A 12,212-nucleotide genomic window follows, 5' to 3' on the forward strand; every position below is an offset into this window, starting at 1 on the left:
GCTCCCTCACTGCTCTGGTCCTTGCACGGATCTCCCCCAGCCCATCCTGAGGTCTCTTCCTGCCTCCCTGAAAATCCTCAACTCCCCAAGTTTAGAAGTCATTTAATGTCTTCATTAAGAGATAGAAAGGAAGATCATGGGAAAACTGTGTTTGGAAAAGCCCCCTAGGATCATGGAGACCAACCCCACCCCAGCACTGCCAAGGCCACCAATAATCCATGTCCCCAAGTGCCACATCCACAGGGTTTTTAAATCCCACCAGCAATGGGGACTCCACCACTGGAGCCCGCTCCAGTGCCTCACAGCCCTTCCCATGAAGAAATTTTCCCTAATATCCAGCCTAGCCCTCCCCTGGCACAACCTGGGGCCATTTCCTCTTGGATAAAGCAGGGAGCAGAACCCTCCTGGCTCCAACCTCCTTCAGGAGTTTGTGGACACTGAGGTTCCCCCTGATCCTCCTTTTCTCCAGCCTGAGCCTTCTCTGCTCCTGGCACTGCTCCTTTGGGATCCATCCCTTACCTTGCTGGTGACTTTGTGGGGTCTCTTTTTGTGGGGCACGCTTCCTGCCCGGCTGAACTGGCTCCCAGTTTGGCTGCAAGGAAAAGGAGGAATGGAGCTGAGCTGGGCAGGGATAGCTTTCCAAGCCATTCCAAGGCAAAAATGGGAACTTCTGGGAGGGAAAAGACGTTTTTGTGGTGTGACAGTCACAAACCCTTTTGGTGCTTTGCCCCAAAACTGGCATAAGCAGAGTCAGGAAGGAGATTTTGGAAGCATGGGAAACTCTTTGCCATGACAAAGCCACTGACTTTAGGGAAACATGGAGACTATTTCATCCTGGGTGTTGCTGGGTTGGTCCTGTGGGAATTCCAAACCTCCTCAAGCTCAGCTCTTTAATCCACTCCAGGCCAAGCAACACCAGCCAACATCCCAGTCCTTCCTCATCTCCCTGTTCCCAATCTGAGCCTCCCCTTGGAGCTTCCTGGGATGAAAGGGGACATTCCCTGTGGCTCCATGGGTACCTGAAGGCTCCAGAGCTCACAGTTGACTTCATGCTGTCCAGCCTCTTCAGCTTGGCCAGCTTGTGGCTCCACCTTTCCAGCTCATCGATCCGTGTCTCCAGGTTATCCGTGAGCTTGCACAGCTCCTTCACGGCTCCCACGTTCTCCATGAAGATCCGCTCCTGCCAGGGAATCAGGCCAGCAGGCTGAGGCACACCTGGACCTGGATGATCCATGCCCTCCATGTGTGCCATGGGAGACTGTCCCCTTGATTCCCAGAGCAACAACCAGGCTGCCACAGGTTGGGAAAGGTCAGGAAACCAGGTGCTCCAGGTTATCCTGACATAAGCACCTTATCTTATCTAGAAAGGGGAGATTAGGACTGGGAGCCTCCCAGCAGGAAGCTGCCAACAAGGAGCCCTTCCCGAGGGAGATGCTGCCAAACTTCACCAGCATCAGGCTGGTTCCTCCCTGCTGGTGTCTGATATCCACCCAGGGCTGCTCCCGACTTCTGGAAGAGCAGCCAGGTCTGAAACTCATCTGGGAGCGTTTCCCAGGCATCCCACCTTCCCTCTCCCATACCCAGCTCCACAATTCCCTCGAGGCAGCCTCCCCAGCCTCCTGGCTGCCACCAACCTTGTTCACCACCAGGAAGTTCTCCAGAGTTTTCCCATTGGAAAAGACCAGGTCCCCAGTGTCCTTCACAGCTTCCGGCAGAATCTCCTTCACCTCCTGAGCGATGACACCTGGAGATGTGGAGATGGAACAGTGGGGTGGGATGGGATCACCCTGCACCCCCTGGATACACATTCCAAGCTGTGCATGGCTCCTTGTAGGCCCTCAAGGGCAGAGGATGGTCAGACAAGGCTGCTCCCCAAATTCTATGGATAGGGATCATCACCCCAACATAGCATACTTGGAGAAACCTTCTCCCTGTCGGAAGTGCCACTTTCTCTCCCGCTCACCAAAGAGGGCATTTCATTAGATTCCTTAATTTGGGAGGTTAGAAGGCCCCTCTTGCCCACCCCACACCTGGGGGGCTGCCCTGGCACAGAGCTGGGTCCAGCCCCTGGGAAAGGCAGTGAATTCCTGTGGGACATTCCTGTGTCAGAGGCGTATTCCCATGGGACATTCCGGTCTCACAGGTGTATTCCCATGGCATGTACCTGTCTCAGAGGTGCTGTCAATGCCCACCGTGGCTGCAAACTCAGGTTTGTAGTTGTAGTGCACCAGCCTCATCCTGGAGATCCGCTTCAGCTGCTCCGTGGTGTCCACCTGGGACAAAACAGGCACATGGAATTCCCAATGGGACATTGCTTCTCAAATCCCCATCACTCTGCATCCAAGCAGGACAACCCACTATGGCCCATGGGAATTCCTTTGGGAGATAGCCCTGCACCCTGCTCTGAGCAGCTGTAAGGACAAACATTGGGGGTTAATATCCAGGTGGGGACAAGATAGGGATAGGGAAATCAGGAGACTGAGTCTCCTTGCAGAACCAGACACAGGGAAGAGACAGTTCCCAAAAACAGCTGACAGGGTTATATCCAGCTTTTCTGGACAGGCAAATCCAGCAGAGAGGAATTCAGAGCAGAGCCAAGCCTCTCACCCAGGCTCTGGCAAGGCCCAGTGTGGTACCTGCCACACTGACCTTTTTTCCACTCATTTTCCACCTTTTTCCCACTGTTTGCTACTTCTGGTTAACACTGGAAGAGTCAATATTCCCTAAGACACGGTGAACTGGCTGTGCTTGGGACAGAAAGAATCCAAAGGTACTTCCCATCTGCTCTGCAGTCATAGGATCATGGAATATCCCGAGGTGGAAGGGACCCACAAGAATCACGGGAGTTCTTCAGCCTCCTGGTGACCCCAAGCCCACCCTGATTCCCAGTGGTTCCCACCTCCTGGATGTCCTCTTTCACTCGGACATCCGAAGGGTGCATCAGGGACCCCATGACCTTCACGTTGCCGTGCACCACCAGGGCCTCATCCGGGCGGTCCGTGTTGATTCCCACCCGGCCGTGGTGGAACACGGTGTCCGGGAGCTGCGCCCGCTGCCACAGCACGTCACTGTCACTCTCAAACTGCCCCGGGTTGGAAGCCTGTGGAGAAATGGGACAACAGGGACTGACTGAAAAGCAGGGAGGGGAACACTGGGAAGCAGAGACGGGGAAGGTTGGCCTTTCCTTCTCCTTCTCCTCTTGCTAAAGGGATATCTTTGCTTCCTTCAGCTGTTATCCCAGCTATCAGGGTTCCAGCCACTCAGAACAGCAGGAAACCAAGTGACACGGATGATACTCCTGGGTCCCAAGTTCAGAGCATTCCAGGCTGCTTGCAATTCCCTGAAATTCTGTGCTGGACATTCTGGAAGCTGCCTAATCCATCATCGTGGACTTCTTGTCTGAGGTCCCTGTTTGGGTTTTACTACCTGCTTTCATGTTTTGGAGCTGAGTGCTCCAGCAAAACCCTGGGAGAGCCTGGGAATGGTGCCTTTTTTTCTTTTCCCGCTCCCCTGCCTTAGGACATGAAAAGGTGATGTTCTGGGAGAGTGCCCAATTTTCCTGCATCTTCTTGTTCCTGCTGCAGAGTTCCAACAACACTCTTTCCTCATTCCCAACAATTCTATTGGACACTGATCCCATTTGGAGAATGGGATTCCTTCCTTATCCTGTAACAGGTTCTTCAACCAGGTATGGGAAGTCTGAAGCCAGAATCCAAGTGTGGATGGGGAAAGCCACAAGCAAGGCAGGGAGAGTTTGGAGGAGGTGGGAAAGGTGAGAAATCAAGTTTGGAAAAGACCTCTAAGAACATCAAAGCCAATCCAGCACCTCCACCACACTCACCACTAAACCAAGACCCACACCCACACATTTTGTGGACGTGGAATGTCCACAACAAACAGCCCAGGATGGTGCAGCAAAGGAGCGTGGGAGGAGACAGGGATTTACCCGGACGATGATCCGCTCGGAGATGTGGGCTGCCAGCGTGTAGTTCTGGTTCTGGGCGTGTGCCTGCAGGGCCACCACCAGCATGAAGTACCTGCAGAGGGTCACAGCTCAGGGACACATCCTGTGCTGGGAAGAGCCGGATCTCCGTCCCCTCTGGAGCACGGAGCACCATGGAGGCCTTGCAGCATCCCCTTCTCCTTGTGCTGAGTGTCCCCAACCCCTCCCAGACCAGGGACACCCTTCTGGTGTCCACAATCCAAGCCCTATTCCCACATCACACTCCAGCCACTCTGCCCAGCCCAGGGACAGGCAGATCCACAGGGTTCTCAGGATGTTCTGGAGGAGGCCCCTGTGTTCTCCCTCACCTCTGGTCCGGGTTGGGTTTGCCTTTTTTCCTCATGTTGTTGGCCGTGGTCTCGCTGAAGTGCAGCCGCCCCACAGTGACCTTGGTGACCTGCTCTGGGGGGAGGTTCACCCTGGAAGGAAAGGAAAACAAAGCAATGACTGAGGATGGTGGCTATCTGGGAATGGGAATATCTTTTCCCACTTCCTTCCTTAGGTGGGGAGTACACAGTTTTCCTGCACGTGGAGGCCCTGAACCCAACAACACTCTTCCCTCATTCCCAATTGCACACTGGTCCTATCTTGGGACCTGCCACACATACTTCATGCCCTGAGGAACCAGGTATGGAGTGGCTGGAGCCACAACCTGGAGAGGAGAGCTTTTTTGGGGAATGGCCATCTCCTGGCCTGCTCCACCAGTCCATGACCTGGGCACAGAGCAGGGTTGGGAATGCAAAGAGGGGAAAACAGGAGAAAACTGGAGAGTGTGGCACTCACACATTGGGGTGGGAGACCTCCAACTCCACCATTTCCCCACCTTCTCCTGGTGTTGCTTATTCCCTGGAAGCAGAGGATGCTCATTCCCACAAGGCCATACTCACGTGACGGGGTTGAAGGGCCGTTTGCTGCGGTCTGACTGCGACTGCTCGATGTTGATGGACTGGTTCAAGGCCTCGAGCTGGACAGAAGGATTTGGGAATGTGGCACAGAGCACAGGGACCTTCCCCTTCCCACCTCCTCCCTCCCAGCTCTCTGCCCACCCTTCCATGACAGGGTACATCTGACTCTGAATACCCAGCCTGAGTGTGGGCATTGTCCGAGTGTCAAAAAAGTTGAGGGTGAAAGGATCCTCCCAAAGTGCCCACTGGAGTTAAAGGTGAGTGGGAAGCAATCCTGAAGATAGTCAGACTGAGACCATCTTAGGACTTGTATTTCAATGGCTTCAGGGGATGTTTAGATTGGATATCAGGGAAAACTCTTTCATGGAAAGAGTGGTCAGACATTGGAACAAGCTGCCCAGGGCAGTGGTAGAGTCACCATTCCTAGAGGGATTTAAAAACCCTGTGGATGCGGCATTTGGGGACATGGATTAGTGGTGGCCTTGGCAGTGCTGGGGGAAGAGCTGGACTCCATGATCCTAGAGGGCTTTTCCAACCTATCCCATTCCATGATTGTGTAATTCCACACATTCCTCTACTGCACGAAGAGGTGCTGTTACCTGTCCCCAGCCACCTCCCAACCCCTCTGTTCCCTGCTGGATTCACCACGGTCCCTCAGCTCCCGCTTACCTTCACCCCGTGCAGCTTCAGGTAGAAGCACTCCAAGGGTTTCAGGCCCTCGGGGGTCTTCACGTACTTGGGATCGCCGAGCATTCCGATGTACACGGTGACCTGGAAGTGGTTCTTCTTCTGGCACACGAAGGCGTCGTCTCCCACGGAGAAGTTGAAGCCCTTGTCAGCATCCACGCGGTACGTGAGCATCGGGCTGGGGAGAGGGAGCAGCTGAGAACAGCAATTTCCCACAGAAACTGTGGATATCCCAGCCCTGGAAGGGTTCCGTGCCAGGGTGGACGGGGCTTGGAGCAACCTGGGTTAGTGGAAGGTGTCCCTGCCCATGGATCATCACTGGATGATCCATAAGGTCCCTCCCAACCCACATCATTCCACAGCTCTTTCCATTCAACTGGGAATGAATATGGAGATCCCAAGTTCCAAAACTCTTCCCAAAGCCTGGAGCATCCCTTTAACATGGGAGTAGCAGCTCAGACTGACCCACACCTTGTGGCATTCCCAATGTTACCTTCTACCAGCTGTACCCTCCCAAATTCCAGCTGAAATCACAACCACCTGCCATGGCTGCTGCGGAAAAGCATCCAGCTCTCCCAGGGGACAGGTCTGGAGGAGGAGGAGGGGGAGAGGGAGGGAGGAGGAGGGGTCCTAGCTGCTCCATGAACACACACCAGCTGGAAAGGTTTAATCTACATCTCCTTAATGGGCTGGTTTCCATGGGAATCAGGGAAATATGTGGCCTTTGCAGTGAGTCCGTTTTCCTCACCATCCGTAAAGCCCAGTCCAGGACTGGTGGGCCCTCGGAAGGGGGGGAAGGAGCTGCCTCTCATCCTGCAGAACACCCAAATCCCATTGTTTTAAATTAAGGAACAGGGTGTGAGATAAAGGGGGAGCTCAGCCCAGCCTTGGATCTCAGGCTTAAAAATTACGGAGTACTTTTCCCCCAAAACCAAACCACTTCTGACTTCCACCTCCAGAAGGACTGGAGCAACGGGAGGGGAGGTGGACAGACTGACAGTAAGAAATGTGGCAGAACTCAGGAGACTCTGGGAAGAGGGAGATAGGGATTCTCCACTGCTATCCCTCCTTTTTTTCTGGAATAAAACCATTCTCCCCCTGCAATCACCTGGGGAGTTAATGTGGATGAGAGCTGATTCCAGGTTGCCATGAGTAATTCTGGGATAGCCACGAGGAACTACTCACTCCTTATGCCCCAGGGAGTCAGGAATGCTGTGCCCTGCTCCAGACACAAACCAGGCGGTGGGAGCAGAGCACTACCTTAGCCCAGAGGCACGAGAGGAATTCCCCAACCTCCTCCCAGTCTCAGCCCTGGATTCTCCATCTGGATATTCCTGACTGGGACACACAGCTGAAGCTGACCCAAGCACCCTCTTCCCAAGGGGACTCAAGCAAAGCCATTCCCAGCTGTTTTTAGGGTTCCTGAGTGTTCACCACTCTTCCCACTGTTTTTTAACTGGCAAAGACAAGGAGAGGAAGGGTCTGTCTGAACTTCCAAACCATGGATGCTTCCCAAATTGGAAAACTGACAGCTGCTAAATGTGTGCTGACAGAGGGGAGACAGGCAGCCCTCCCCCCCCTCGGCCTTCTGGAAATTCCTGGTCTTCCACAATCCCCTTTCAGAGGTTCCTTTTCACTTTCCTTTCAGATTTTCCCATTTTCCCAATGGCTGTGGCTGGCACATCCCCCAAATTGGGATCCCTGCACTGGGATTGATCAGAGGGAAGAAGCTGCTTTCCATGCTGGCTTTTCCAGGGACAGGGCAGGGGCCAAAGGGCAAAGTGTCAGGAATAAAAGGTCTGGGGTCAAATGGATTATTTGATCCCGAACATCCCCACTGACAGGGGCGGATTTAGGCAGGACAGAAGGGCAGGATCAGAGCAGGTTTTTCCCAATCCCAGTGAGGGTAAGGGGTTACAAACTCCCGACAGGGAATTGTATTGGGATTTGGCCAAGTGCAGGATGGCAGAGGGACGCTCGTGTTCTCCCATTCCTTCCTTCCTTCTGTCCATCCAGGTTTCCCCATCTAAACTGCTCCTAAAACATAATATTGGGAGACCCCTAATCCAAAGAGATTCCCTAATTCCATGCATTCCCTGATGTCTTCTGCTTCCAGGTTACAAACTCCAGCTGAGCAGCAGGACACTGTCATCTCTCCCACACAATCCCACCTGTGTGTCCATACTATGTATTCCCTTCAGCTTCCCAGGACACTTCCATGATCCATCACCAGCACCCCATATCACATATCCCAAAACACATCCAGCAGGTCTGGACCATGACTGATCTCCATTCCCTTGCTGAGATCCAGGATCTGCAGCACAGCCAAGTTTGCAGTTGTTCATCCAGACACTTCTACCAGCCAAGGGGTGCAACCCCAAAACCCCAGGATTGGTCCCAGGAGAGCAACAGTTTGCTGGATGGGAAAAGAACAGCACCTTCCCATTTTCCCAGTTCCAAGGCTCTGGCCTCAGCATGGAGCCGTTTCCATGAAGGGCTGCACTATTCCCAGCTGCCTTCCCTCAAACTGGGAGAGGGAGGAGGGAGCTGGAATTTATCAGAGCCCGCTGTCAGGGAGATGAATGGCTCCTTCTCCCAGGAGTAAATTAGGGAATTGCCCAGTTCCAGGCCTCTTTGGCTCTGCTGCTGGAAACCAGCTCATCCCTGGAAATGTTCACTGAGCCTAAAACCACAACATCAGAGCAAAAGGCCAAAAACATTGTATGCTATCCATAAAATTAATCCAGGGATTTCTGTCTCCTTCAACAACACAGATTCCTTGGCAAAACCTGAGACATGGGCCTGGAATGGAACCTAATCCCTACCCCATCCCCTTATGGAACCTAATTTTTTGTGTGCAAAGGGAGGAAAACGTGGAATAGCATTAATTGTACTTTTTGCCCTGTAATCGCTCCCAAAAATCTGGTAAGAACCTGGACAGCTTCCCATGCTCTCCCTCCTTCACCTCCTCTCTGGACTCTTTTCTTAGGATCAAGAGTAGGAAAAATCAGATAATTCAGATGATTCACATTCCTGAGGCTGTGAAAAGGTTTTGGGCACCTGGATCAGAGGGAACTCAAACAGCACATCGAGACTGGGGACAGCTTCCAGCAGAAACCAGACTGGGAATGGCTGCTCCTTGGAAGCTAAATTGGGGGAATAATTATGGATCCTGATGTGGATGCTGCTCGTTTGCTGAGGACACCCAAAAGCAGAAAAAAAGGAGATAATTCCCACCTGTCAAATTTGAATGAACCAACCTAAAAAATGCCACTATAGGAGCAAGGAAAGATGGACTTTTTTTGTGTGTTTCTCATAGATTATCCCAGGAAAGTGCTGAACCAGGAGAATGAAGGGATGTTCCATTTAAAAAGAGATGCAGGTCCAGCTTGGACAGGAGCAGGAAGAGTCCCCTGAGGTAACATGGAGCTAAAAATTAATCAATCAACCTTTAACCCTTAATTCTGCTCAAATCCAGCACCACAACAAAGCCCACGTGGCTTCCTCAAATCCCCATGGAGTCACCTCAATGGAATTTATTCCTTACACAACAGGATGACGACCTCAATGCCCCAGGAGTGGGTTTGCTCTGGCTTTTACCCTAAATCCTGAAAGCAGGCATTAGGGAAGTGATCCCAAGATCCAGAGGGCAGGGCTGTTTTTGTAGATGTTCTCCAGCAACTCCTTTGTGTCCAGCAGAAAATAAAATAGAGTTTGTCTCTGCCAATCCACCTGGGGACAGCAGGGTGCATGGAAAATCTCTGGAACTGGGATAGAAATGCCTGGAAATGGCACGGGACATGCTGTGATGTGTTTGGGATGGAAAAAACATTTTCCCAGAGCAGGAAGCAGCAAGAAGGAAAAGGGAGGTTGGAAAACCAAAGGATGAGAGGTGACATGTCCAGACAGAGGTCAGAGGAGGTGGCAATGGAATTCCTGCACATGGAAGAGGATTTGGGGACAGGATCCATGCAAGATGCTCAGCTTTCCCCATCCCACCATCCAGAGGGAGCAAACTGGTGCTGGAGAGCAGGGAAAGGTGCAGGATGGCTTTGGAGCTGCTGATATTCTTTTATGGGAATGGCTTGGTAAACCAGAAGGAATTGTCTTCCCAAATTCTCCCTCTCCAGCTGTGGGGTGGGAAAACAGCCACAGAGTCCAAAAGAGGCAACCAGCTCCAACAGAGGATTCCCTGCCCTGGCACCACCATGAAAGATGGGATGAAGACTGGATGAGCAGATTTGTGTGGGAAAGCTGGGACTCTGCCCCCACCCTTGGAGTCCCTGGCTCCCATTCCCAGGCAAAGTGTGATCATAGTCCAGGGATATCCACAGGCACCAGAGCATTCCCTGCTCCATGTCCCCCACAGGACCCCAGCTGGCTGTGTGGAAAGAGGAGGGAGGGAACTGGGAGGGAACAGAGGGTCCCTGAGAGGTTCCTGGAAGCCATCCCACTGCTTGCCAGCTCTTTGTCACCTCCCAGGAATGCAGGGAGGATCCAGAGTGGTTTCCTCTGAGCACTCCTCCTTCCCGATGTGCTGTCTCCACCCTCCACTGCCTCAATTCCCAGCCCACCTTCCCACTTCTTTCTTCCCTGTCTTGATCATCCCAGCCTTCCTCTCTGGCCTGTCTGCCACTTCCTAGATTTCCTAAACCCCTTCCCTCTTTTTCCTTCCTCCTCTGTCCCCCAACCACTCCTCCTGCTCCAGGTCTTTTCCACACTGCTCAAGCTGCCCTGAAGTGGCACTGGATGACCTCCAGCCTCCCACATTAGGAATTCTCAATCTTAAATTAAAAATCCAGGACCCTGGTAAACCTAGGGAGGGGGAAAAGGTGCTGCTCATCCCAACTTTCCTCAGGACAAGGCCGGATTTGCCAATTAAGCCTTCCATGGTGAGCAAGGTCTGAGTGGCTCTGGAATTGTTACCAAAGCTGCTGAAATGCCTTCTGCTATTCCTTAATTATCCATAAAAGGTGTGGAGGAGCAACATTCCCAGTAGGGAAGGGGCAAAATGGGGAGCATTACCTCCACCACAACACCCAGCCCAGGCAGATCCTTATCCCGTATTTCGAGTGGGATGCTCCCAACCCCAGTGGCTTGCCACTTGCACAAGGAATGTGAATCCCACTTTCCCCAGTGGCGAGGGAATTACTCACAGCTCCTTGTAGTTGGCATCGTACAGAGTTGCCCACTTGTTCTGCTGGTGTGGCTGCCACTTGATGGACTGGAAGTTGGGATCCAGGTAGGAGCCATTCAGGCTGTCATTATCCTGAATCAGGCCTGTGGGGAACAGTTAAATGGATCAAATCCCACTTTTACTGAGTATCCAGAGGGGTGGGAGCCCAAGGAAGCGATGAGCACTGCCTGAAGCTTCCCTCCTTCTGCTGGGGCAGCACCAAATCCAGGGTGAATCCCAGAGGCTGGCAACCTCTGGCAGCCATCCTCCCTCCTCCCACGGCCCTGGCGCAGGGCTGGAATTCAGGGGATAACGGGGGTACCTGGAGAGAGCGCTCCTGGCTGGTGCCAGGGCGGCGTCTGGACGCGGTCGGGGTTGAGCGGCACCGATCCCATTCCCGGCTCCTGCTTGATCAGCCCGTTGAGCATCTGGGCATTGAGGGTGTTGGGGGGGGACTCGGAGTGTTTCCGCTTCTTGGCGGGATGCACCGGGAGGCTGCGGATACCACGGGAACGCTCAGCGGGGAACGGAGAGTCGGGAGGTGACAACCCCACAGGCAGGACAAGCGGGATCTCATGTGGAAAACACAACATTCCCACAGCGCCATCCCACCTCACCCCACACTGCTGAGTCTGGGTCACTGCTTCTGCTGAGCCACATCTTTAATTCCACAGAATCCCAGAATGGTTTGGGTTGGACAAGACCTTAAAGCTCATCTGGTTCCAACCCCTCTCCATAGGCAGGGAGCCTTCCGCAGATTTCCCGTGTTTGTTCCCACCCAACCCCACACTTCAGGCAATCCACAGCCCTCCAGATCCCACTCCCTCACCCCCGCCATTCCCAGGCCTTACTCTGCTCCGTGCTGCTGCAGGAGCTGGTGCAGCATCTGGGATTGCTGGGCATGGTGGAGCTCGGCGGGCGCCATTCCCGGCCCGACGCTGTACGGAGGCATCAGGGGCTCGGCCTTCAGGAACATATCCCGCTGCAGGCCGGGAAAGTGGGAATTGTGCTGTGGCTGCAGGGGGTGAGGGGGCGGTGGGGGCGGCGGAGGGGGACCCTGGAGGTGAGGGGGTGGAGGAGGAGGCGGCGGAGGAGGAGGGTGCTCCAGGCGGGAAGGGGGAGTCATGTGACACATATTTTCGGGAGTCATGGTCCGGAGGAGGTGAGGATCTGGAAAGGGAGAAAAGAGCCAAAGTCAGGAGTGTCCTGATCCCACTGACCCAGTTATCTTGGATTCTCAGGCTGGACGAGGCTTGGAACAACCTGGGCTAGGGAAAGTGTCCCTGCCCCATGGCAGGGGGTTGGAATGGGATGAGCCTTAAGGTCCTTTTCCACCCAAACCATTCCAAGATTCTATCATTCCATGTGACAGTGAGGGAGAAGAGTCAATGGAATTGCCTGAACACCCCCAGCACTTCCAGGGAGGATTTCTGAGGGGGCA

At 53.5% G+C, this 12,212-nt stretch overlaps 1 protein-coding gene across 4 annotated transcripts in view; it reads right to left on the reverse strand.

Moving 5' to 3' along the window:
- Positions 1–12,212, reverse strand: part of MYRF (myelin regulatory factor) — a 44,308-nt gene that overhangs the window by 8,543 nt on the left and 23,553 nt on the right. For all 4 annotated transcript variants that reach the window (XM_071428187.1, XM_071428185.1, XM_071428186.1 and 1 more), the window contains exons 5-16: positions 11,623–11,941; positions 11,094–11,266; positions 10,752–10,875; positions 5,578–5,773; positions 4,891–4,967; positions 4,312–4,422; positions 3,947–4,037; positions 2,900–3,100; positions 2,165–2,273; positions 1,635–1,744; positions 1,020–1,180; positions 520–592 (exon numbers count right to left, since the gene is read on the reverse strand). In XM_071428187.1, the coding sequence (XP_071284288.1) occupies positions 520–592; positions 1,020–1,180; positions 1,635–1,744; positions 2,165–2,273; positions 2,900–3,100; positions 3,947–4,037; positions 4,312–4,422; positions 4,891–4,967; positions 5,578–5,773; positions 10,752–10,875; positions 11,094–11,266; positions 11,623–11,941 (1,745 nt within the window). The remainder of the gene's footprint in view (positions 1–519; positions 593–1,019; positions 1,181–1,634; positions 1,745–2,164; positions 2,274–2,899; positions 3,101–3,946; positions 4,038–4,311; positions 4,423–4,890; positions 4,968–5,577; positions 5,774–10,751; positions 10,876–11,093; positions 11,267–11,622; positions 11,942–12,212) is intronic.

The sequence above is a fragment of the Agelaius tricolor genome, unplaced genomic scaffold (assembly GCF_023055355.1).
Source record: "Agelaius tricolor isolate 1412-34295 unplaced genomic scaffold, bAgeTri1.0.p SCAF_5, whole genome shotgun sequence".
Classification (NCBI taxonomy): domain Eukaryota; kingdom Metazoa; phylum Chordata; class Aves; order Passeriformes; family Icteridae; genus Agelaius; species Agelaius tricolor.